Genomic DNA, 23,745 nt, shown 5'->3' on the forward strand with positions numbered 1-23,745 from the left:
GCAGCAACACCCCTTCCCTGTAACAATGATCTCTTTAACTTGTATGGCAGGGGTGAGGAACACATGCTCAGATGTTCCTGGACTGATCTCCCATAATCCTTAACCATCAGCTTCGGCCAATGGGGAAGGAGGGACACAAATCCACATCCCCGCTGTATAAAACAGGCACGTCCAACAGGCTCAACAACTTTGACCTGGACCCAAAAAAGGGAGGCAGATCACTGCCAGTTTTTAACTGAGTAGATTGCAGTCTCTTGGGAGTTGGCCACCCCAGTATAGAAAGTAAGTGTTCAACTCAAGGCTGACCCTACAGATGTAACTGCATGAAATGGGAATGTGTTAAAAATGGCCACACTATTTCACACAAGTGGAAAACTATCACAGCAGAGGCGGCTGGCAGTGTGGCTCCCACTAGGGTTTAGGACGACGATCAAGTACAGACCCCAGCCCTTCAAGGATGCTCTTTTTATCCTTCAGCACTCATCTTCTGTGGCTTTTAATGTCTTACCAACCAGGACCCCTAAGTTCTCCTGTTAGGATTGCAGCTGATTTAGTTGCAGAATCAACAACTTTGCTGTTCATATAGCATAGACGTGAGACAAGGATTATTTTTTGCCCAGATTTGTTCAACTCTCCCAATGGTCCAGCAAAAGCGGGGAAGGGAATGCAATATTTTAGGCAAATAAACCATTTCCTCACCACACTATTGGGCCTCCACTCAGCTGTCAATATAAACATGTTTGTTTGGAGTACGTACACCAAATCTGTGCCGAAACCAGTGTTTTTTGTTCTTATGGCTATTCCCAGAAGAGAATTCCAGACTTTTGCACTTTTTATAAAAACATTCTAAATTCCTATATGCTTGCCAATACTGGATTCTTGCACCCCAATAGCTTTGATCTAGACTAATATGCCAGAGGCTTCATTATGATCAATAGAAACATAGAATTGCAGAGTTGGAAGAGAATGCAGAAATATGCAGTTGTCCCATACAGGGATCAAACCTGCAATCTTGGTGTTAGCACCATGCTCTACCAATTGAGCTATCCAAGCTACATGAAAACTTAAGTTCATTACGACTAACTTCACATTGATTTCAATAAAGCCAAAGTGCAACTAATTTAATTGCAGTCCAACCCACAGTAATTTGCTAAGAAGAGACAGCTTGGACAGGTAGGCTAAGCTTTTGTCAATTTTCTAAAGCTACAAGACAGACAAAATGATGAATAGCGAACACTCCCAGTCATTATCTTTGATGCAGTCCAGTTTGAATTCATTCTTCTTGTCCAAGTGACCAAAACTGGGATAAAAAAGGGACTGAAGACTTTCCTTCATGGCTAAAGAATGCCCCAATCAAAAGCTGAATTTGAAGGCAGGAGACAAATGGGATCTAAATTCCCCAGACTGTTGGGGAATACTGTTCTGGAACACATCCATAAACAATTATAAGCAAGAACATGAACCAGTCAGAACAGAAATAGAGAAATAAAATGTTTATTGAGATCAAGTTTAGTGTTACAGAACCGTAGTACAACATATATTGATTTGCAGGTTTTAAAAAATAGACTTTAGGGACATAGCTTCAAAAGGAGACATAGCTTCCAAAGGGATGGATGTCTGCATTTCATTATATGAAGCTTATGTTACCCAGTTTATTAAGCAGCAGACACAAGGCAAATTGGGGCTGGAATGAGGAAGGAAGAAAAAAAACGTGTTGCTTTCGAGGTTCACTGATCCATGAGAAAATATAAGGACTACCAACTAACTTTTAGACTTACATACAACGCCACCTTAACTGGGCTCAGGGGAAGCAAGGAGAAAAATGGCTTCCAACTAGGATAGCTTTGTGGAAAGTGTCCCAGAAATAGGGAGGCAGAACAGACTGATGTGCATACCACCAATTTAGCTTGGCTTCTGTGAGCAGCTCTTTCTCTGGAATGCCTCCTAAAAATGGACCACTGGTTGCATTGCAAATAGTGGTATCTTAATTTTATATATGAATTCTGCCCTCCTGTGGTAGAGGCTGCAGCAAGCACAGAGGAGTCATTTGTGGCAATGTTGCAGAGATTACAGAAATAACACTGCATTGACATGACTGTTAACTCTCACTGTGTAAGGGTAAGCCTCACTGAAATACACAAACACAAGACAGATGTTTAAATCTACTAATGGGAAGACTATGTAACCTACAGACAGTATTACTTCAGTAATAATGTCAGCTCAGGCATCACAGAAAGATCTAGCTGTCTCCAATAGCATCACAAGAGGAAGGCAGTGTGTGAAACATGCATTCAGCCATAGCAGAGAATCAGTACAGCTTAAGACAGATTGTTTTCCCAAGTCTGAGAGCTGGCATGCTTGCCTGTTCTGTAACTCAACTGCAATTTTCTTGAGGTCTTTTAAGTTGCTGAGAACAAAAGGACCTATGTATGGTGAGTAGCCGTATCGTAGCCAACGTAGCATACATCCAATGATTTGGGACTCTCAGTGATGTTTAGAAATGTAGCCTACAGCTGTCAATCTTCACCAACTGGGAGTAACAGGATTTCCCTTTGCCAGGCAACAATAATTATCAACTGCTGTGTTTCATCAAGGAATGACATGACTAAGTAGATAGGACTTTTGCATGCAGCACATGAGCTGTGCTATTTAGGGGTGCTAAGAGGCACTCAGAACAACAGAGCAAGTTAGTAGCCTAACATCCAGAGTATACATTAAGAAGTCCCAACATTTAACACTACATGTGGAACAATGGGACTGTTTTCTAGTGTGCTCTTAACTCTCCATGCAAACAGAAATCTCAAAGCAAGGCATGTAGACACTTGTATACTAAGTGACTGGCATTCACAAGCAACATCCAAAGTGACATAGGATTTAATTTAAAAAGCAACGCTTACCAGCCAGACTGAACAACTGCACAGATACGGTACACAGTCAATATGATTCTACTCTTTTGTGGTGACTACCAACCATTCTGCACTGCAGGCCAGATAATCTGTCATGAAATCTCAAAACTTGTGTTGCATTTCAGCTAGTGTTTCATTTTACAGACACACATAGGGCCGTGTCTCCACTACAAGCTTAAACTGCTTAAAGTATCCTGGTGCTGTGAGAAATTTCTAACATACAACATTCAGACCTTGTAAAAAACACACACAATTCCCAGTTTTTAAAGTTTGTTTTCCATATAGATGCATCCAAAATTTGATGCTAGGCAATGATTCTGTGTATTTCTCTTAATCAGTACCAATGGACTGAGCAGGGCTGTTTGAGCCCTGAATTTTCAACAAGCTTTTTGAAGTATCTATCTTCTCCATAAATAATTGGCTGGTGCATACAATATATCTTAAAGCAAGCAAGTGGGCATTATTGGACTCTTAAATGTTTGTGACTTCCGTTGTTTGAAAAGGCTGCGTTAGTCTGAACTTGATAACAAGACAGTTATTTAATGAACACAGATTTCTAATCCAAAATATATATTGTAATGGGCAGTTATTAAGGGACAAAAGCAAGTCAAGAAAACCTGTGCACACCCATGCAGTTTAAAGACTTACCCCACTGTATCAGACATGAGTTATGCTTCTTGCTAAATTGGAAAACAAGAATTGACAGTATTTAAGTCCCTGCTGTTTACCATTTACAACAATACTGTAATTAACTTTCATAACAATCTTGATCAATGCAGATTTCTCACATACTGATTTCTCCTTGTCCCATCTCAATTATCCTGAATTAAGTATCATATAAACCTGGACAAGTTAACAGAGGGGAAACCACCAAAAGACATAGGAAGGGCAGAAACCAGGGAAAATAACATTTGAGATCCTTTGCAGAAACTCGGAAATAGTGACCAATTTTATTCCAAGTATTCCACTTACACAAGAGCCCAGTGACTGCATGACTCAGGTCTTGATCTCACCTGAGGACTTCCCTTTAGCTTTACCATCACACCTTAAGCTTCTGCACACATTGACAGTGGGGTGGAGGGGGCACAAACTGCCTTATGTCAACAATGATGCCAGAAGTAATTTATTGAAGATAATAGTAGGGGCAGGATAAATACTGCCACTGTATGTTCGGGTGTCAGTGGAGGGTAGGGGGAGGGAAGTGATAAGGCCAGAGGAAATCAATGAGAAACCTGCCTTGGATAACTTGGTAAGGTATCAGTAGAAAGTGGTGCACATCGATCCCAAAAGGACAAAATTCACAAAGGTAAAATGAAATATTTTGTTGGACCAACTTATGATATTACAGAGTTTCATTAATTATTTACTGTGCAGTTTGCCTGCCTGAGAAATAATTCTGTAATGGTCTAAAGCTTAAGTGTGCCCCTAAATTGGACCAATAAGTTACATCTCCAATAAAATTAACAAAATTCTCGAGAAAGCAAACACCTTGCTTTTTTGAGGGATGAAAGCAGCACAAAACTTCCACCAGACTCAAATAATTTTTCTCTATTTTATTTTCTGCCAAAACACCATTAAGACATTGGCGAGACTTGGACCCTTACTATCAAAATTATAACTGAGGCAACTGTTCCACTCCAAACAGTCTCAAGTACTCAACACAGTCAGAACAAGGAATGGAGCATCATAAAGGCAAATATATTTGATTGTCAAAGGCAGGTTGAGTTTCCCCCCCCCCCTAATCAGACTTACCTGAACACACAGAGTTCATTGAGCTTTCTCCCTGCATTAATGAACACCCAATTCCTTCAGATTATGAATTTGGACTTGTAGTGCTTATCTTTTTGGTCTTTTCACTCATTCCTTTAAGGCCACAATCCTGAACCATATACATATTAATTTTATTGAAATCAATGGGACTACTCCAAAGTAGAAAAGGGCATCACCAAAAATTACAGTGAAACCCTCAAAAGTAAGGACTCTGAAATCTTTTAGTATAGGACTGAAAATAATTCAACTATTAGAATATCCGGTTTTCACCACAATCTCTTTGTAAACTCAAATGCCTCTAGATAAATATAACTATAAAATATTTATAAGCATAGGAACGTTTTGAAGCTCTGTGAAAGATTGTGCTTTACTTATAATATATAGGGGTTTGTTTGTTATTAAACTATTGCACATGGCTCCAAGTTTAAGAAAATCAAGCGCATTCATAGCAACTGCAGTTTTTTTTAAAAAAAAGAAATAATTTTGCGAAAGCAAATAAAACTAATGGGTTAAACTGCAAATTTTGAAATGGTATGAGATTTATCAGTATTTTAAAATAAGTAAAAAATACTTCACACAACCTGTATAAATGCTTTAAGAGGAATTGAGAGGCCCCAATACACTGGAAAATTCTCCTTCACCCACACCTAAATGGAATAAACTCCAGGGAAAGGGGGAGGGAGGCTGTGCTGTAACACTGCACATCTGTGAACACATCTACAGATTTCCAGAACAATTATTTTGCTGGCCTCTATATCTGCATCCCATCTGTGGGGAAAACTAAAGGATTGAAGAGTTTGAAAACTGTGCCTACCTCCATATTATGGCTAAAATACATCCAAGTTCATATGTGATGCTCACAATCCTCTCAACCTATTTAACGCCCAGAAAACTAGATCTCCTTCAATAATCCTCAGTGCCTAAACGTAACTGCTTAGGTTACAGTTAGAGGACCATGCTGAGCATGGCAAGACAGAAAGGCATTTTTCAAACTCCATTTATTCAAGTTAGCACTCTATTTGTGACCGTGGCATCCTCCGCAAACTTAAGGAATGACGGTGTATCTCCTGCATCTGCCGGATCCGGTCCTTCTGCCACATTAGGTTTTGCGGCATTGGATATCTCTGGGTACCATGCAAGGACCGGAAGGGGATTCTGACATGACAGGCTGTTGCACGACAGCGAGGCTGGGGCATGGGAGGGAGCAACAGCCAGCGCTTCCTCTCAGCACAGTAGCGATACGCCTCTTTCCTGTATTGTTTGTCTGTGTCATCACTGTTCTTCCATCCACCTATGATGAACACATCATCTTTGTAATAGCAGACAGCTGCCCCTTCAATACTAAGAACCTCTGGGGGTAAACTTTCCAGAATGTCATCGGACACCTGGCTAGAGATCTTTCTCTTGACTTCTTCATGATCCTGTGGGTAGCTCCTAGGACAACATGAGGCTGTGTGGTAAAAGTTTGTGTTCGCCACAGCCATCTGAAAACAACAATAGTTGTCCAGGAGTGGCAGAGACTCAGAATCCTGCCACTGTCTTGCATCTACATCATATCGGATGATGACAGCTCTTAAGCCTTCCTCACTATCCCCGTCAACTGGTGTGCGGGCAGCCATATACACAAACCTGTCATCTACAGTGACCACTTTGACATCCCGAAGTATCTTTGGTGCAGACTCCAAATTTTGCCACTTGTCTTGATCAGGGTGGTAGACAGCTACATCTTTGAAACCAGGGATAAAATTCCCATGCCCACCAATGCTGTACAGGCTCCCTTTTACCTCGGCAAGGCCAAAAGAATGCTTCCTGGTTATCAGATTGGAAACCTGCTCCCAGACATTTCGATTTGGGTTGTATCTTTCTACAGTTTTGGCAAAGCCAGGCTCCATGGATCCTGCTACATAAACATAGGACTCTGTCACTACAACAGCATGTCCATCGAGATGATTGTGTATGTGAGGTAAATTCACCCATCTATCTTCGTCAATAAAATACCCCACACACTCACTCAAGTAGTCGCCTCCCTCGGACACACCACCAATAACCATGATAACATCCATGTTTTGCCCAAAGCGAGGCAGGCATGTTGCAGAAGTGACTTGTTGGAGGGTGCCTAACTGCAAATTCTCAGCCCTGAGAGCATGGCTTTCTACTGCTTCTGACACAAGATTGAGACAAGCTTCATCACTGGATACAAGCCTTTCAGATTTGACATGTCGGGTCAAGTAAGTGGGTTTCATCTGAGAAAGACGGAGAAGTTTAAAGAGTTCCCCAAAGTACTTTTCTCTTTCATCAGGGTTTCTTTGAACCCACTTTAAAACCATCTCAAAGAGAACTTCTTCTGAGTCCACTGTGATTTCTGAATCTGAAAGCCAGTCTCTGATGAGGTGAAATGGCAAAGTGAAAAACTCCTCATCTTGGATGACTTTGTAGAAGTTCCTCCTGATCATGTCAGCAGCTTTCAATGCCAGTTGGTTCAGCGAATACATGTGAGCCAAGCTATGGATGGCCACCGAGTTAGAGAGGTTCAGTTTCTTTTTCAGGAATTCCCCACAGAACTCCTTTAAACGCAACAATAAAAACCTGCAAAACAAATACATATATATATATTACAAATGGCTCACAGAGAGGAGTGAAGAAACATCATACTATATAACTAACAAATTGTACCCTGCTTTTCACTTTACAAACACCTAATAAGGACAGGTGACATTACCCTTTCTACACCTTCATGTAGCTACATTGAAGTGGCTTTAAGAGTTCAGCTCCACAAAATAGAAAGTCACATAAAACCATGACTCAGATGGGACATGATTTATACAGGTGGGGAAGAAACATTTAATAAGAACTCAACATTCACCTACATGGTTTCATCTCACTCATCTCCAATCTTCTGCAAACTTCATTGTTCCGCTGAGTCTATATATAAGTATATTACCATTATACCCAGTCAGCCCAATGGTCCATCTAGTCCAGTATTGTCCACTCTTTTCCAACTAGCAATGGTTCCCATGGTCTCAAGCAAGGATTCCCCCCACCCAGTCCCGCTCTACAATATCCTTTGTAAAGATACACTAAGGACTAAACTTCAGACCTTATATGTATTGCAATCATATGCTCCACTACTGAACTGTTGGCCCTTTTCGAGAACTACCGGTAACTTCCATGATGTGGAAAGTCACAACTAACTGGACTTTAGGCAGCTTCTCTCCCTTCAGAAACACATCCTTCTTACAGATCTTATCACTCCTCTGCCACAGCCTCCTTAAATCTTGTTACAGGTAGGTAGCTGTGTTGGTCTGCCATAGTCAAAACAAAATAAAATAAAAAAATTCATTCCAGTAGCACCTTAGAGACCAACTAAGTTAGTTCTTGGTATGAGCTTTCGTGTGCATGCACACGAAAGCTCACACCAAGAACTAACTTAGTTGGTTTCTAAGGTGCTACTGGAAGGAATTTCCGTAAATCTTGTGAATTTAAAAAACATTCAGCTATAAAAAGTAACCCGTTTTAAAATAAAATCCAAATTTAATACAAACATGTATCTTAAAAATAAATTTATGGCCCTGTTATGAATTTATGAAAGACTGATTATCTTTGTAAAGGAAGGAAGGAAGGAAGGAAGGAAGGAAGGAAGGAAGGAAGGAAATGACTGGGGAAATATGTCAGTTAGTCATCATACATCACAGAATTTCATGTATTTATATGATGGTTGGGGTTGGCAGTTTACCCCACTTACCTACGATAAGTGGGTTTATCTTTACTTCAGCTGTATGTACAACTGGCTTAGCACTCTAAGCACTAATATTTTTCTACCTACCAAAGAACATGGTAAGGGAGAGAGTTTTCATGCATGAGCATAGCAATGACGGTACAGAGGGGGGATCTCAACATCAACAAATGAAATACAAAATATAGTCTATAACCACAAACCATTATGGAGGTGATTCAAATGATATAGTACCCCATCTAAATCTTGCATTATGGTTCCAAGTGTATTCTAATCGTCTGTAGCTGATGGAGACAACGCCCCAGCCACACCCTTCTCGCCACTTCTGATAATGCCTCATATTCTCCAGTGTCCATTGCATATAAAGTCCCGCCCCAGAGTGCTCACATCCTGGGGTTGTGCTTTTCCTTGTTATTGAGTATGCGGAGAAACTTTTTCTGCTATTGCTATATACCGTATGTTTTCTGCTATATACCATATGTTTCCATACCAAGACACATTATCCAGATTTCTCCCAAACATTGTACTATTGTTTTTTCTAGTAGGTGCCACCAAAAATGTGCTATCAAATTCTTATAACTTATCGTCTTATTAGATGCTATAAATATTGATACAATAAACAACTCTGGAGCATATTATTATGATTCCATCGAATTTGCTGAGTTGCATTATCTTGAACAGGGCAACCCAAAGCAACTTACAACCAAACAGACAACCTCCCAATCAATATGTTAAAACCAAGAGGAAAAAGAAATGCATCCCACCCACTTCTAAAAGGCCACAGATAATTAAAGGCCAAAGGTCTGGGAGAAGAGGAATGCATTTGCCTGACATCTATCTATGCTGTTGGAATTTTTATCATTTCGGCATTCCACTACGGTCCAAAGCTTTTCAAAGTATGGGCATGTCAACCATATACAGTCATACCTCTAGTTGTGTTAGGTTCAGGTTGCAGATTTTAGGGTTGTGAATGCGCAGAAATGTTCTGCGTGCTTTACGCATGTACAGAAGCGCTCTATTGCGTCACGCACACGCGCAGAAGTGGCGCTCTACTTACAGTCTTTTTGGGGTGCAAACAGCATCCCGGAACGGATCACGTCCGTAAGTAAGGTACCACCTTATGTCAGTATGTCCCTTTTACTATGGATGGGACAATTAAGATGACAAAAAACCCTGATATACAGTTCTTGTGCTTAATGTGCGAAACAGCATACTGCCGATACATCTTGACGTGCCAGCAATTGCAAACTTTTCTTTAAAAAAAATACAGTGTACTGAATGCAATTTCCCCCACCCCCCAAAACAGTAAAATAATAATAATATTTAAAGTGTATCATTCGACGTTAAACGAAGCTTCCGCTCAGTTTCTGATCACTGCCACCAATCCGCCAAGCCGCTGCGCTCCTCTTGAACCCATGACCCCCCAACCCAGGCCACCCCCTCACCTGTCGGCCAGCTCCAGGACCTCGTGGACGTTGCCGGGGCTGACGCGGACGCGGCCCGTGTACATGAAGCCGATGACGGCCTCCACCGTCTCCGGGTCCGGCCCGGCCTCGGAGCTCCATCTGCGCAGCTCCACACGGCCCGACCGGGACTCGGCGAAGTCCCCCGAGAGGAGGGGGGCGAAGTATTCGGTGGCGGCTGCGAGGACCGAGCGGTGGGCGCGGAACTCCCGAGCGGGCGGTTCGGCGCTGGGGAAGGAGGCTCCGAGGCTGGCGCCCTTCTCCCTCCGCCCCTCCGCCGCTGCCTCCGCCTCCTCCTCGCCGCCGTTACTGCCGCCGCCGGCGGCGAAAGCCAACGTGACGTCACAGAAGAGGCCCAACTGCCGCTGCTCGTTCTGCCGCCAGGCCAGTTCGGAACAGTGAGCCACGCACGAAAACACCTCCGAGTCGCTCTCCGCGTCCGTGCCGGCCTCCGCTTCCTGGGAGAGGGCGCCGTTCTCTGAGACGCCGCCGTGGCCGCCGCCGCCGTCCAAGTCCCCTCCGCCTCCAGCCGCCGCCATCTTGAGTGCTCTCTCTCTCTCGTTCAGCCCAGCTCTAGCGGGTTCTCTTCCTCTTGTGAGGCGGCGTCGCCCGCGTGACCATAGAGATGCAGAGCAGAGCGGCGGAAGAAACAAGGAGCGGGCGTCCGGCCGCTGACGGCCTCCGCGCGCGCCCTGCGTAGTTTCCCAATCATAGACTTAGGAACGGGTGTAGATAGATAAGCCCATCATGTGACTGCGGGGTTTGTCTGTGTCCTGCCCTTTCGCCGTCTCTTCCCACGCGGTGGAAAGCCGTTCATAGGAAAGGGCAGAGGGTGGATAGCCAGTGGTCCTCCAGGTGTTGCTGGCTTCCAGCTCCCAGTGTGGCAAATGGTTGGAATCAGTGTTCCCCCCCCCCGGAAAAAATGTCCCTTGCATTGCAGCGGGTTGGACTGGATGACCTTTGAGGATCCCATGATCATTGCAACTCGGATCTGAACACAAGAACATAAGCGTAGTCCTGCTGGATCAGGCCAATGACCCCTCTAGTCTAGCATCCTGATCTCACAGTGGCTAACCAGTTGCCTTTATGGGGAAAACCCTCAAGCAGACCTGAGCACAAGAGCATTGCAACTCTCCCCTCCCGAGGTTTCCAGCAACTGTTTTTTTGGAAGCACTGATGCCAAGCTGTGGAGACAGAGCATAGCCCTCGTGACTAGAAGCCATTGGTAGCCCTCCTCGGATTTGTCTACTCTTTTAAAGCCATCCAGGTTGGTGGCAATTGCTGCCTCTTGTGGGAGAGACTGCCAGAGTTTGACTAGTAACTGCTTGGAGAAGCATTTTCTTTCGTATGTCCTGAATCCAATGATCATCACTTGATGCCCACTAGCCCCGGGAAAGGGGAAGATAAAAAAAAAATTCTCTATGGACTTTTTCCATGCAACACACAATTTTATAAATTTCAATCTTACTCACCTTTCTTCTAAACTGAAAAAGGAAGGACAGTTTCTCCATCCAGGTATTTGGGGGGGGGGGTGTTTATTAGTTTCCAAAAATTTAAACACTGCCATTGCACAGCAAATGCAAAAGCAGCCAACCATAGTCCAGGTGTCTTCATCACAGTTCGCTTAACGTTTTGTGAGAGACGCTTTTGCCACGGACATATTTCGGTTGGAAAATAGAGGGGAGGGGGGAAGAGGGGCAGTATCAATAAAAAATAAACAAAGGACCTAGTATCCACATGATACTGACACAAACCCCTACACTAGCACCAGGCATTCGCAGGAAATAACTGTTGTGCCCTCTTTGATCTTAATTGGTAAAAGACAACATCACAGATCAACATTACAGATCAGCATCAGAGATCTGCCTCGTTGTCCACAACTGGTTCACCTCTCATCATCTCCCCCACTGCTTTTTAGTGCTCGTTTCTCAGAGAACAAGTTGATGTACATGGGATCAGAAAAGCAGCTTAGGTGCAAGCAGGCGTTGAGCCAGCGCCTCATTCCAGTCTTAATAGGAATACTTACAGAATAAGGCAGTTATAGGGTGGCGCTGTGGTCCAAACCACTGAGCCTAGGGCTTGCCGATCGCTCGGAAGGTCGGCGGTTCGAATCCCCGCAACGGGGTGAGCTCCCGTTGCTCGGTCCCAGCTCCTGCCCACCTAGCAGTTTGAAAGCATGCCAGAAAGTGCAAGTAGATAAATAGGTACCGCTGCAGTGGGAAGGTAAACGGCGTTTCTGTGCGCTGCTCTGGTTTCGCCAGAAGCGGCTTAGACATGCTGGACACATGACCTGGAAGCTGTACGCTGGCTCCCTCGGCCAATAAAGTGAGATGAGCGCCGCAACCCCAGAGTCGGACACGACTGGACCTAATGGTCAGGGGTCCCTTTACCTTTACTTAGGGACTCCACAGCTCACCAAATGAACTCTGCTATTATTTAATTAAAATGAGTCCTGCCTGCACTTTATCAAAGAATCATAGGCTTGTAGAGTTGGAAGGGACGGTGAGGGGCATCTAGTCCAACCCCTTGCATTGCAGGAATCTTTTGCCCAATGTGGGGCTCGAACCCACAACTCAAAATTTAAGAGTCGCATGCTCTAACCACTGTGCTATCCCAACATCCATCATTAGTGATCCCTGGGTGGGACACAATAAAACAATTTTAAAAGCATATCAATGACTACAACATCACAGGGGACGCATTGTTGCGTGCCAGCTTCACAGGAAAGAGCAAAGCATCACAGCATCACAAGGCAACAGGTAGTATTAGTTATTAGTAGGAAGGGACATGGCAACTTATATGATATAGAAACACCCATTGTTTATAAAGGAAGAAGGGATGGGGTGGGTGGTAAATTGCTGCCTTCACTGCAGCAGCTGCTGCTGTGAACAATTCTCCCACTCCAAGCATGAAGAACTGGCTGGGAGTTTCTCAATTACTTCACACACACACTCAACAGGATGGACTATTTAACTGAAGAAAGTGGAGGGTGGAAAATGGGTGCAGAAGTAGGAACAAGAAAATATATGACTGTGCTAGATAAAAAGTAAACAGAGCATGTTTGGGGCTGGGCTGGGGTAGCACAGTAAAAAAATGTATTGCTGACGGGCTGTCTTTTAATTGCTTCCCTGGCTGCAGCAAGAATGATTGCAACATCTCAAGTACAGTCCCAAAATGTCAGCATAGTTATTAACACAAGAATGAATACCACTTTACATTCAGGAACCAAATTTCCCTCTAATTATTATGATGGAAAGGCAATGTAAAACTTTTGCTTTGCTAATTTTATAAAGGTGGTTTGGAAAGTCTTCTATATTAGCTCTGCGACTATATCAACAGCTAATTCGTTATGAAATAATGGATCCTTTGGTGGCCAAAATGGCTTAAAGGAACACCAAGGTGTGCAGAAGTAGCATAAAAAAATCATTAGGGAAAACAAATCCTAAACTGAGGGGACTCAAAACAGCCCAGTGAGTGTTTCGAGTACGGGGCATGTTCAGTGGGCAAGGAACGCTGACTTGACTAATGGAGGCAATGGAATTAAGCAGCTTGGAAGGAAGCATGGTTGACAGGAACAGTGAATGGGACTCTATTCTAAACTACAACATTCTGTTGCAGTGTTGATTATTCTCTTTGGATGCCAAATCTGCATTATGTTATTGGCAGGAGAGGGGCAGTCAATCACACCAAGTAGAGTTATAGTTAACTCTTTATTAGTAAACAGGATCTACACAGGAGTGCCAGGTCTAACGAGCACAGCAACTCATCTGTGAGGTCATGATCCCATGAACGGGTTGCCGTGAAAAAGGTCCCTGCCTCCCCAATTGCCTGTGTCTCCTCCTCTCCGTAGTCCCCCCCCACAAGCAATCGGGAGACTGCACCTGCATGCCTACCTTTGCTCCTCCCACTTCATGCCTCTCCTGGCTCTGGGAGACCAGCAAGGAGGGGAGCTTGTCACAGCAGGAGTGGTCTCCCCCTGACCACTCATAGTCCTCCAACCACCAATCTTCTGGCTCTGAATTTTCTTTACTTGGGAGTTCCCCGGCTGGTTCATCCCACCGTTTCTCCTCATCCAACCAGTCTGACAGTTATGGTTTACAATGTTTAAAATGTCAGCTGGAGTCACTAAGCGTAGTTAATTAGACCTGAACTTGTTTAAACTTGCTCATTGCTCTCTAGAAATAATGGTCCTGCAGGGGAGCGCACAGCAACGGCAACATTCCCCATCTTTCATTTAAATTTAACAAACAAACACTTCTAACAATGGATAAGACGGCTGCTATTCATTAAGTTATGTTCTCACACTTGAGAAAAACTGTCCCATGTCTTCAAGATCTTCAATAAGGCATTTTTATTGAAATTTGCAATATTAATAAAATAAAAATAAATAAAAATGTAAAGCACCAGAACAGATAATTAAAATAACTGTATATGCTTGAATGTGAGCCAAATTTTACCACTTTGGGGAAAGCGTGTAGCTTTGTCACGCAAAAATATTTTCTTCATAGGTAGCTCAAATTTGGGTTTAAGGGGCTCTGCGCCTCCCTTTACAAAATCAAACCAAGACAACTTATTATTGTACTATTTATTTGAGACAGGTTATATGATACAGAGACAGAGCACTGAATACTGTTGTGAATATAAGTTAAGGGCCGAGAGATGGTGTATCCTGTAAGTTGACTGACAGGTCAGTCTTTGCAAGAATTGTAGATCTAGGTTTTATTTTATGATAAGTAAAAACATTAGCTGCATAAATACAGAAACTGGAATACTCGCAGATTTCACAGTTTTGAAGAACAGCTTATATCACCAGTTTACATTTTAAAATGACTACATCCGACTTGGAATGGCTTATTAAATCAGCAATAGTCCCCCGACTAGAAATACAATCAGACTGTGCAGATGAACACACAGGAGACAAAAAAGGACAAATGTACCACAAAATCATACAGCTTGTGAGGACAACGTTCTTCAAGGGTTTGGTAATTCAGGAGTCATGACTCCCTGGTTCTTCAAGTCTTATGAGGTCACGGATCAAAATAAAAACATTAAAACTTGGTCAGAAAACACTGCAGAAAAGCAGAGGGGAGAAAAATAAAAACACAGAACAAGCAAGACAGTGCAACTGCTTATATATATTAAATACAGCAGGAAATAGCGAAGGGTTTTGGTTTATCTTTTTTTTATATATAGAATCCACTTCTAGGGCTATAAAAATCTGCCTTGTATAGAATTTCAGCCCAGCCAGTCCTCGGTTTCCTATACATCGGCAGCCGGAGCATATAGTACAATCATGCCCATACTGGCCTTCCATAAAGGCAACTCATTTCACCCCCTTCTGTTGTCACATGGTCATATGTTCTGGCAAAACATAGGAGATGTCGTCCCAAGGGTGACGGTACAAACCCTGCTTCAACCTCTTCTGGTCCAGGTAGTGCCCTGAAATCAACACAGAGGGTTCTTACTGTGTACAATCTTTCAGATTCAATTGAAACAATGTTTTCTTAAAATAAAATAAAAAATAACTAAAATAGGAGAGATTAAAATTCTTCCCACTCCACAGCACAGTCCCAGGAGCTACTGAGCAAGAGGTGAAGACCCAAAACACAACTCTACCACTCTTAACTGCAGCATATGTTGGACAGGACTGCAACAACTTCCTGCTACCCCTTTTGTGCAAAGGTGTTTTTTGTCTCGAAGGAACTGTGGGGACGACACAGGTTTTAGCCAACCCTATGTAGGAGAGGGGCCTAGAAGCAGGGGGAAGGCTGTTGCTGCTCTGCAGCTTGGGATGGGCAACTTGGATGGAAGAGGAGGCAGGTACAGAACAATCTGCCCATCCCTTTGCGGATGGGTCAAGGTTTGCAATGTACAGCCTAGGAAGAATGTGGTTTTGCAGCTCTGCAGCGCAGATGAGCTCAGGTGGCATAAAAGCAGCTGGCTGCGGCAGATCCTTATCTCCATACCCCTGCCAGCCCAGTTTGACAGGTGGGTCAAGCACAGTGGTGTCAAGACAACCCGTTTCTGGTCTGTACAGTTAGGAATCAAACTACTGAGGGCAAAAAACGTTTTGTGTGTGGCTACCCAAGCACTGAGGACCGGCAGTTTCTAGGCACTGAGGAAGCCCTATAAGCAATACTTCCTTAGCCCTGGCAATGAGGGCTGCCAAAGCCTCTTTTGTCCAAACCTTGCCTTTCACCAGAAGTCATATTCAACTGGTCAGGCAATAGGTAAGGGTGTGTGTGGCTTAGCCAAACTATCCTCACGGGCCATAGGGAGGTTTGGTGGGCCTGAGTTCGCGCGCAGGCCTGAAGTTCTCCACCCCTGGTATAAAAATGTGTCCAGCCCAGCCCTGCTGCCTTATGGAAGAAAACATGTGCTTTAGGACTTACCAATGAACCCCATACTTCTGCCAAGCACAAAAATGCCATTGAGGGCACCAATGTCAATATATTCGTCAGCTTCTTCCCTGCAATACAAACCAAGCAGTTCTTGTTTAAAACATTAATCCATTGCATTCCATTGCATATTTTCAGAGGCTGGTTAACATATAAAAGCCACATAGAAGCCACCTATGGTCCCATCCGACACATAGCGCAGAATCATGGTTCTAAAAAAAAAAGAAAAAAAGATGGGGGCAAGAGCAGTTGCCAGAGATGAGATGCTCTTTTTGCTGACATTTAAACGAGCTTTCCCATCACAACCCAGTCAAGGTAACATGAGTGACCATACTTCTATGTTGAAATTGTTTGGTTGTGCACACCTACTATCCTTTAGGGCCCTGCTGCAACTCAACTGTTGACAATGGAATATATATATTTTTAATGATGGAAGCTTCTAAAATACTTTAGGCAAGAGGTGACAGGGCAACAACATGGTATGAGGAGGGTTCACAAGGATCACAGGAAGCAGGAACAGGAAAGGCCTCTGTCTGAGTCCTTGGAGGGTTGCTGCGGGCCTGGGTAAACCAGGTATAGCTCATGTGGTGCCCTCTAGAAGTTGCTGAACAACAATTCCCATCATCCCAGACCATTAACCATGCTGGCTGGGGCTGAGGAGACTTGGGAGTCCAACATCATCTGGAAGGCGCCAGGTTAGAGAAGGATGCTCCAGCCGTTGGAGTCGTTTTCGTCTTACTTTGTACTTGGGAACGTGCGGACAGTTCTTACAAACGCAAAGGCCATTTCATACCTCACATGGCAGCAGCATACCTTCCCTCCAACACACACACACACTCCCGTTTTGGTGGCTTTAAAAGAGGATTGGACAAACTCAAGGCTATCAATGGCTACTAGCAATGATCGCTATGCTCTGCCTCCACGGTCGCAGTCAGCAGTGGTTCTGGACCCCTGGACAGTTAAGTTCAGTCAAAGGCGAGTATGGGGTTGCAGCGCTCATCTCACTTTTAGCCCGAGGAAGCCGGTGCTTGTCCACAGACAGCTTTCTGGGTCATGCGGCCAGCAGACTAAACCGCTTCTGGCGCAACGGGACACCGTGACGGAAACCAGAACACACGGAAACACTGTTTACCTTCCCGCTGCAATGGTGCCTATTTATTTACTTGCACTGGCGTGCTTTTGAACTGTTAGGTTGGCAGGAGCTGGGACCGCCGACCTTTTGATGAGCAGGCCCAAGAGGCTCAGTGGTTTAGACCACAGCGCCACCCACTGCAGGAGGGGAGAGCGCTCCTGTGCTTGGGTCCTGCTTCCGGGTTTTTCCACAGGAATCTGTTGGGCAACTGTGAGAACGGATGCTAGACTACATGGGCCACTGGCCTGATCCAGCAGGCTCTTTTTTTCCTTTTTTTTGCACTGTTCTCCACATACTCCTTTTGCATCTGAGGTGGCAACTGGGGCATCAAAAGATGCTATTTAAGCCTGCCTGTGGCTAATAAAATAATCAGATTGACTGAAGTCTCGCACATGCTCCGACTCTAAACTACAGCTTCTACCTGTTGGGTTTACTTCAACTCACTTGCACCCAAGACGCTTGGGGGCAGTTGTCTCATTTGAGCAGGGCGATTCACCATAGCCAAACTTCTGAACCACCACACAGAACCAGCTGGAGAATAATAGACTGCTCACCGTGTGAAGGAGCCACAGTTCCTGAGCACATCGACAAAGGCCACACCAATGAACCCATCGACATTGAGGATGAGGTTGGGTTTCTGGGGTGGAAGAAGAGGGTAGGGTGAGGGATGGAAAAGTTAACCTTCTTCCTTCAAGAGATTGTAGCAACATGCAGGGACTTGAATTCAGTTGGAAGTAATTCAGTGATAAATTGTGAGGCGTTTGCCAACTGATCTCTCTGGCTGGGGACATACAAATCTACTTAGAGTGGACCCGCTGAAATTAACAAACCTAAGTTTAGTCACATGTGGAGGAGTGAGGGAACACAGCCTATAAAGGGATCCCTGGCACTTCCATAGAGCTCCTATTCCCGAGATTCTCCACAGCATGAGGTGTCACAGCTTTAAGGTTCTTAGCTGTACAGAAAACATTGCCTACAGAATATGAAAACAAGGGCTGGGCCATGGGAGGAACCTGAGATTCTCAGGTCCAGTCCCTTGCACCTACAGTTGAAAATACTGCAATGCGCTCTACGTGGGGCTACCTTTGAAGGTGACCCAGAAAATACAACAAATCCAGAAGGCGGCAGCTAGACTGGTGACTGGGAGTGTCTGCCGAGACCATATAACACCAGTCCTGAAAGATCTGCATTGCCTCCCAGTACAGTGGTACCTCGGATTACAGACGCTTCAAGTTACAGACTCCGCTAACCCAGAAATAGTACCTCAGGTTAAGAACAGTTTCAGGTTAAGAACGGACCTCCAGAATGAATTAAGTTCTTAACACGAGGTACCACTGTATGTTTCCAATCACCACTCAGCCATGAAGTTTACAGGGTGATCTTGGGCCGGTCACCACCTCTCAGCCTAACCTACCTCACAGGGTTGTTGTGAGAATAAAATGGAGAGGCAGGGGAATCATCTACACCACCATGAGCTCCTTGGGAACAAAGGTGGGATATAAATATAATAATAAACAAACAAATAAACAGGTACCTCCCAGAGCGATGGGGTAGGACAAAAAAAAAACAAGGTTTAAATAGTTGTCACCAAAAAAGGGGGGTGGGAAGAGAAAAAGAAAAAGAAAAGGAGAAGGCTGATACCTTGGAAGTCGTAATTTTTTCCACTTCCAGTGCATAGTCTAGCAGAGGCGTCGCAGGAAAATGTTGCTTCACGTAATCCTTGAGGATCTGAACTCTCATATCTGGGTTATTGATCTACAAATTTGGAAAACAGAAATGAAAGAAATGACACACTTTGGAAAAAGTAATCTCAGTTAATAATCCCTCCCTTGAAACTCAACTTCGAACAGACAGCTGTGTGCCCTTTCCCGCTTCACCCTACCAGCCTGTTCTCAGCACCTACCGATTTGACTCGGTGCCCAATGCCCATGATCAGCTTCCCTTCTTTCTTCATCTTGTTCACAAACTCCATGGGGATGATGCCACTGTCAAATGCTTTGCTGAACATCTTTGCCGCTGCATCCAGAGCACCGCCAAACCTATCTCCCTGGATAGCAGCAAATGGAGAGGCACTCACATTAAAACCAAAACTACCGGGGATGGGTGGGTGTCAGAGACCAGGATGAGGAGTACAGCTCTGGTGAGGAATGGTGGGAGCCTCCCCTTCCCCCTGACCAGGATCCTGAAGCTGCCCAGGAGCAGTAGAGATTTGGAACAGTGGTTTCCAGAGGGGCACAGTTCTGAAGACAAAAGTTGGGACGAACTGGGGGGATGTGAACAGCAAAGTGAAGAAGAACTGGAAGAGAGAGAGCTAACAGACTCTCTCTCGCCGGAAAGTGTCCAGCCTATCAGTCCAAGGTCACACAGAGCAGATAAGGTGGCTACACAAAAAGCACAGTGGTTGCGAGATCAGGTTGCAAGGTGGAAACCTTAATTGGGAACACCGCCATTCTGAGAATGGCTGCTTTGTCCTTTCACTGTTATCATTAAAGACTCTTTAAATGGTAAGCGTCACTTTTCGCTTTGTCCTGTTTATCTACAGCCAAAGGGGGGGGGGAGAAAGCCGAGTCCCCGAAGCCTGACAGTGGGGGGGGGGGGAGATCCTAAAATAATAATAATAATAATAATAATAATAATAATAATAATAAATTGCAAATGGGGTAGAAGAGTTGTGCAGATGCTCTAGAATATTTGCTACACAGATTAAAGAATGCCCCATTGCAAGGCCATCTGCACATTGTAATTATGGGAGCTGAAGCTCGTCCTGCACAGAACTTTGGCTACATTCCAACAAAGGCATCAGTTACGACTTTCACCCGGCTGTTGTTCAATGCTTACGATTGTGAGCAGGCCCGAGGTGAGGCTGGATACTAGGTCCTTCCCAGCTCTTGCACAGACAATAGTGTTATGAGCTCCTGACACCGCTGGGCCGTGATCTGCCGTCACCATCAAGCACATCTCTATGAAGTGGCAGGCGTATTTGGGCAACCTGGGGGGCCAGAGATGCGATTGTTATGTACTTTTGCCTTTAGAAGTTTCATTCTGCAACTGTTTTCAACTGTGTCACAAAAAGCAACCAACTTGAACGGAGAGATGAGAGAAATCTGCAAGCTTGCCAAGGGGTTGATAAGATTCATTGCTGAGTTACAGTGGTACCTTGGTTCTCAAATGCCTTGGTACTCAAACAACTTGGAACCCAAACACTGAAAACCCAGAAGTAAGTGTTCTAGTTTGCGAACATTTTCGGAAGCCGAACGTGCTGGTTTTGCTATTTATTTTGCAGTTTTGTGGCTCTTTTTTGGCTTGTTTATGTGACTGCGTGGAACCCAGTTCAGCTACTGACTGAATGATTGTGTGACTGCAGTACATTGTTTATCGCTTTCATTTTATGGCTCAATGGTCTCGTTAGGTAGTAAAATTCATGTTAAATTGCTGTTTTAGGGTTTTTTTAAAAAGTCTGCAATGGATTAATCCATTTTGCATTACTTTCTATGGGAAAGCGCACCTTGATTTTGGAACACTTTGGTTTCGGAACGGACTTCTGTAACGGATTAAGATTGAGAACCAAAGTACCACTGTATTTGAAGTTTGACGGCATAATCTCCTTCCCAGGCTGAGAGAAAAATGGCGAGGATGGGATATTTATCAGGAAAGTGTGATTTTTTCAGCTGCTTCTGAAGTTGCAAAACAATGAAGCTGGGGCGGAGCAATGGAGAACTCATGAAACAACAATGGGACGCTCCGCCCAAGACATAATGGAGAACAGCAACAACTGATAAGCACAATATATTACAAGGACAGGAAGAAACATTATGGACAGGATAATTGATAAATCATCAAACCATCAATTCTAGCACGCGGGGGGCCACCTACATAAATTATATAATTTGGTACCTCAATGATTGGTATTACTAATTGTATTATAATTTGGCACTGTTACAATGAGTCTATTATTGGATTGTTGCAACTGAAAACCAATTTTAAAAAAAGCAACCAACCAACAGAATTGCACAGCCCGACTGACCCATGCCATTTATCAATTGATTACGTCTCCAAGGCTGGCAGGCAAACAACTATGCTATCCATACAACTTTCAATTATAATTATTTCATGTGTTTTTGTGGGTTTCAGTTGTGTTTTATCTACAGTTTTATTATGTGCAATGTTCTTCAATGAAGAGGAAATTGTAAATACATTAATAATAGATAAATTCTTGAGGAAATCAGCCTTGGGTGCTCACTGGAAGGACAGATCCTGAAGCTGAGGCTCCAATACTTTGGCCACCTCATGAGAAGAGAAGACTCCCTGGAAAAGACCCTGATGTTGGGAAAGATGGAGGGCACAAGGAGAAGGGGACGACAGAAGATGAGATGGTTGGACAGTGTTCTCAAAGCCACCAACATGAGTTTGACCAAACTGCGGGAGGCAGTGGAAAACAGGAGTGCCTGGCGTGCTCTGGTCCATGGGGTCACGAAGAGTTGGACATGACTAAACGACTGAACAACAACAACAGAAAAATAATAAGAACAAGAACAGTAGCTACACCCACCTTCTCTGGAACCACAATAAGCCCAGAACACCCCCAATTCCCATTTCTTCCTTGAAGACCTCAGTGATGGGCATGCCGGCATAGATCAGTTCCTGGCCCCGTTCATCACAGATGCTAGTCATGAAAGAAGCTGGCTTCCGAATCAAACCAAGCTCCTGAAAGTTGAGTGCACAAACAAACAAAGAAGTTGCAAAAACAACAACAGAGAATCTGATCAGACCTTGTAGAGGTTGCATACCTGAGCTTGAGCAATTTTGTGTCAAACTGCTGGTGGGGACGAACAAACACTCTTCCAAGCAGAGAATCCCCTCCATATAGAAACAAGGCTAGAACTCTTCCAGAACTGTTTTCTTAGTAAAGGAAATGCTTTTATATATGCAGTTCAGAAAGTTTTGTTGAAGGTGTGTTGTGGACAAGGTGGATAAAAATCAATGATTTTTTACAAAAATAAATGAATAAAAATTGGATTTTTTTTTTATAAAAAAGTTAAATCTGATTTTTTTGATTTAAATCGGATTTTTGTGATTGGATTTTAAAAATAAAATGGTTTTGAAGGGGAAATCTTTCTAAAGAGAGTTTTCTATTTAAGTTACATTATAGTCCAAACGCTATTCATCAGGAAAAGGATTTGTTTTAAGTTTTCCATGTGTGCTAAAACTCAGTCTAAGGTTGTTGTTGTTGTTGTTGTTTTAAAAAATGTTTAACCACATCAGTTAACAAACAGGGATAAATATGCTATAATGTTATTGCTTTAGTTAAGTAAATTGTTTAAATTGTTATTAAGGAAATTATTATTTTTCTCATTCCTATAAAGTACAGCAGAAAAGTTGTACAAATATAAACAGTTAACTTATTAAACCTCACAATAATTTCATAATTATCTGTCTGTGCATTTCTAATAGTATAACCACATCAGTAATTTTTGATATAACTGTAAAAACTACTCTGAAAATTTGTTATTCGAAAAATGAAACCTTCATCTGGCTGTGAATATTAAGATTATACCAGCAAGAATGAGTCTTTCTGTAAATAATAATAATAATAATATCAAGAATTATGGACTAGTGATTTAAATCAAGTCTTACTGACTAGTGATTTAAATCAAATCCACCCTGGTTGTGGATAGTGCAATTGTCCTTTTGCATCCACCAGTTTCTCTCAGCATAAGCTTATGCAAGCTTTCTATATGCACATAACACTTTGATTGTGTTCCAAGAAGCCATGCATCCTCCTAGCTCTTTCAGTAACCATTTGGAAAAGAGCAGACCCACCCTCGCCCATGAGTAATCCATTGGCACAGTAGGGGGTGGCACTTCCTGGGCTGGTTCAATCACTCCCTTGGAAACCAGATCTTCGTACACTGACCTAAAAAAAAGATATGGAAGAGGCTAAGTGTTCGCCTGTTGCAGCTTGACGTTTGTTTGTTTGTTTGTTTGTTTGTTTGTTTTTGTTTGTTTGAAAAAATATTACTTACTGAATCACTTCGCCCAGCTCGTCAAAACTATGCGGTACAAAGACGCCCACTTCCTTCAGAGCTTGGTTTTTGGCCACTGCAGTTTCAGATGCCTGATTGGCACAAGCTCCGGCATGGCCAAACTGCACCTGTTATGACAAGGATAGATGGGTCTTTAGCAGTGCCGGATTTACGTATAAGCTAAACAAGCTATAGCTTAGGGCCCCACTCTTTTGGGGGCCCATAAAAAATTCAAAGGGGAAAAAAAACTGGATGTACATTTCCAAAATATAAGAGAAGAAACGAAAAAAATAAAACCTACATACATACAGCAACAGTGT

The 23,745-nt window shown here is 43.5% G+C and overlaps 2 protein-coding genes across 3 annotated transcripts in view; both read right to left on the reverse strand.

Moving 5' to 3' along the window:
- Positions 1 to 1,478: 1,478 nt before the first annotated feature.
- On the reverse strand, positions 1,479 to 10,429 carry KLHL11 (kelch like family member 11). The gene is made up of 2 exons (XM_033171287.1): positions 9,855 to 10,429; positions 1,479 to 7,262 (listed from the first exon to the last, which is right to left on the reverse strand). Exons 1-2 carry the CDS (start codon positions 10,409 to 10,411, stop codon positions 5,684 to 5,686), a joined length of 2,136 nt encoding a protein of 711 aa, XP_033027178.1. The 5' UTR covers positions 10,412 to 10,429; the 3' UTR covers positions 1,479 to 5,683.
- A 4,013-nt stretch (positions 10,430 to 14,442) lies between these two features.
- ACLY (ATP citrate lyase) overlaps positions 14,443 to 23,745 on the reverse strand; it is a 54,501-nt gene continuing 45,198 nt past the window's right edge. For both annotated transcript variants that reach the window (XM_033168851.1, XM_033168850.1), the window contains 9 exons: positions 23,426 to 23,553; positions 23,223 to 23,316; positions 21,952 to 22,106; positions 20,241 to 20,391; positions 19,306 to 19,449; positions 19,044 to 19,157; positions 17,957 to 18,039; positions 16,265 to 16,341; positions 14,443 to 15,311 (listed from right to left, as the gene is read on the reverse strand). In XM_033168851.1, the coding sequence (XP_033024742.1) occupies positions 15,217 to 15,311; positions 16,265 to 16,341; positions 17,957 to 18,039; positions 19,044 to 19,157; positions 19,306 to 19,449; positions 20,241 to 20,391; positions 21,952 to 22,106; positions 23,223 to 23,316; positions 23,426 to 23,553 (1,041 nt within the window). In that variant the 3' untranslated portion in view covers positions 14,443 to 15,216. The remainder of the gene's footprint in view (positions 15,312 to 16,264; positions 16,342 to 17,956; positions 18,040 to 19,043; positions 19,158 to 19,305; positions 19,450 to 20,240; positions 20,392 to 21,951; positions 22,107 to 23,222; positions 23,317 to 23,425; positions 23,554 to 23,745) is intronic.

The sequence above is a fragment of the Lacerta agilis genome, chromosome 14 (assembly GCF_009819535.1).
Source record: "Lacerta agilis isolate rLacAgi1 chromosome 14, rLacAgi1.pri, whole genome shotgun sequence".
Lineage (NCBI taxonomy): Eukaryota > Metazoa > Chordata > Lepidosauria > Squamata > Lacertidae > Lacerta > Lacerta agilis.

Bases quoted from the DNA above. Each gene is read 5' to 3' on its own strand.
- KLHL11 (XM_033171287.1), bottom strand. From the start codon at position 10,411: ATGGCGGCGGCTGGAGGCGGAGGGGACTTGGACGGCGGCGGCGGCCAC. The intron at 7,263-9,854 runs GTGAGGGGGTGG...TTTGTTTTGCAG, and splicing joins GTCCTGGAGCTGGCCGACAG to GTTTTTATTGTTGCGTTTAA.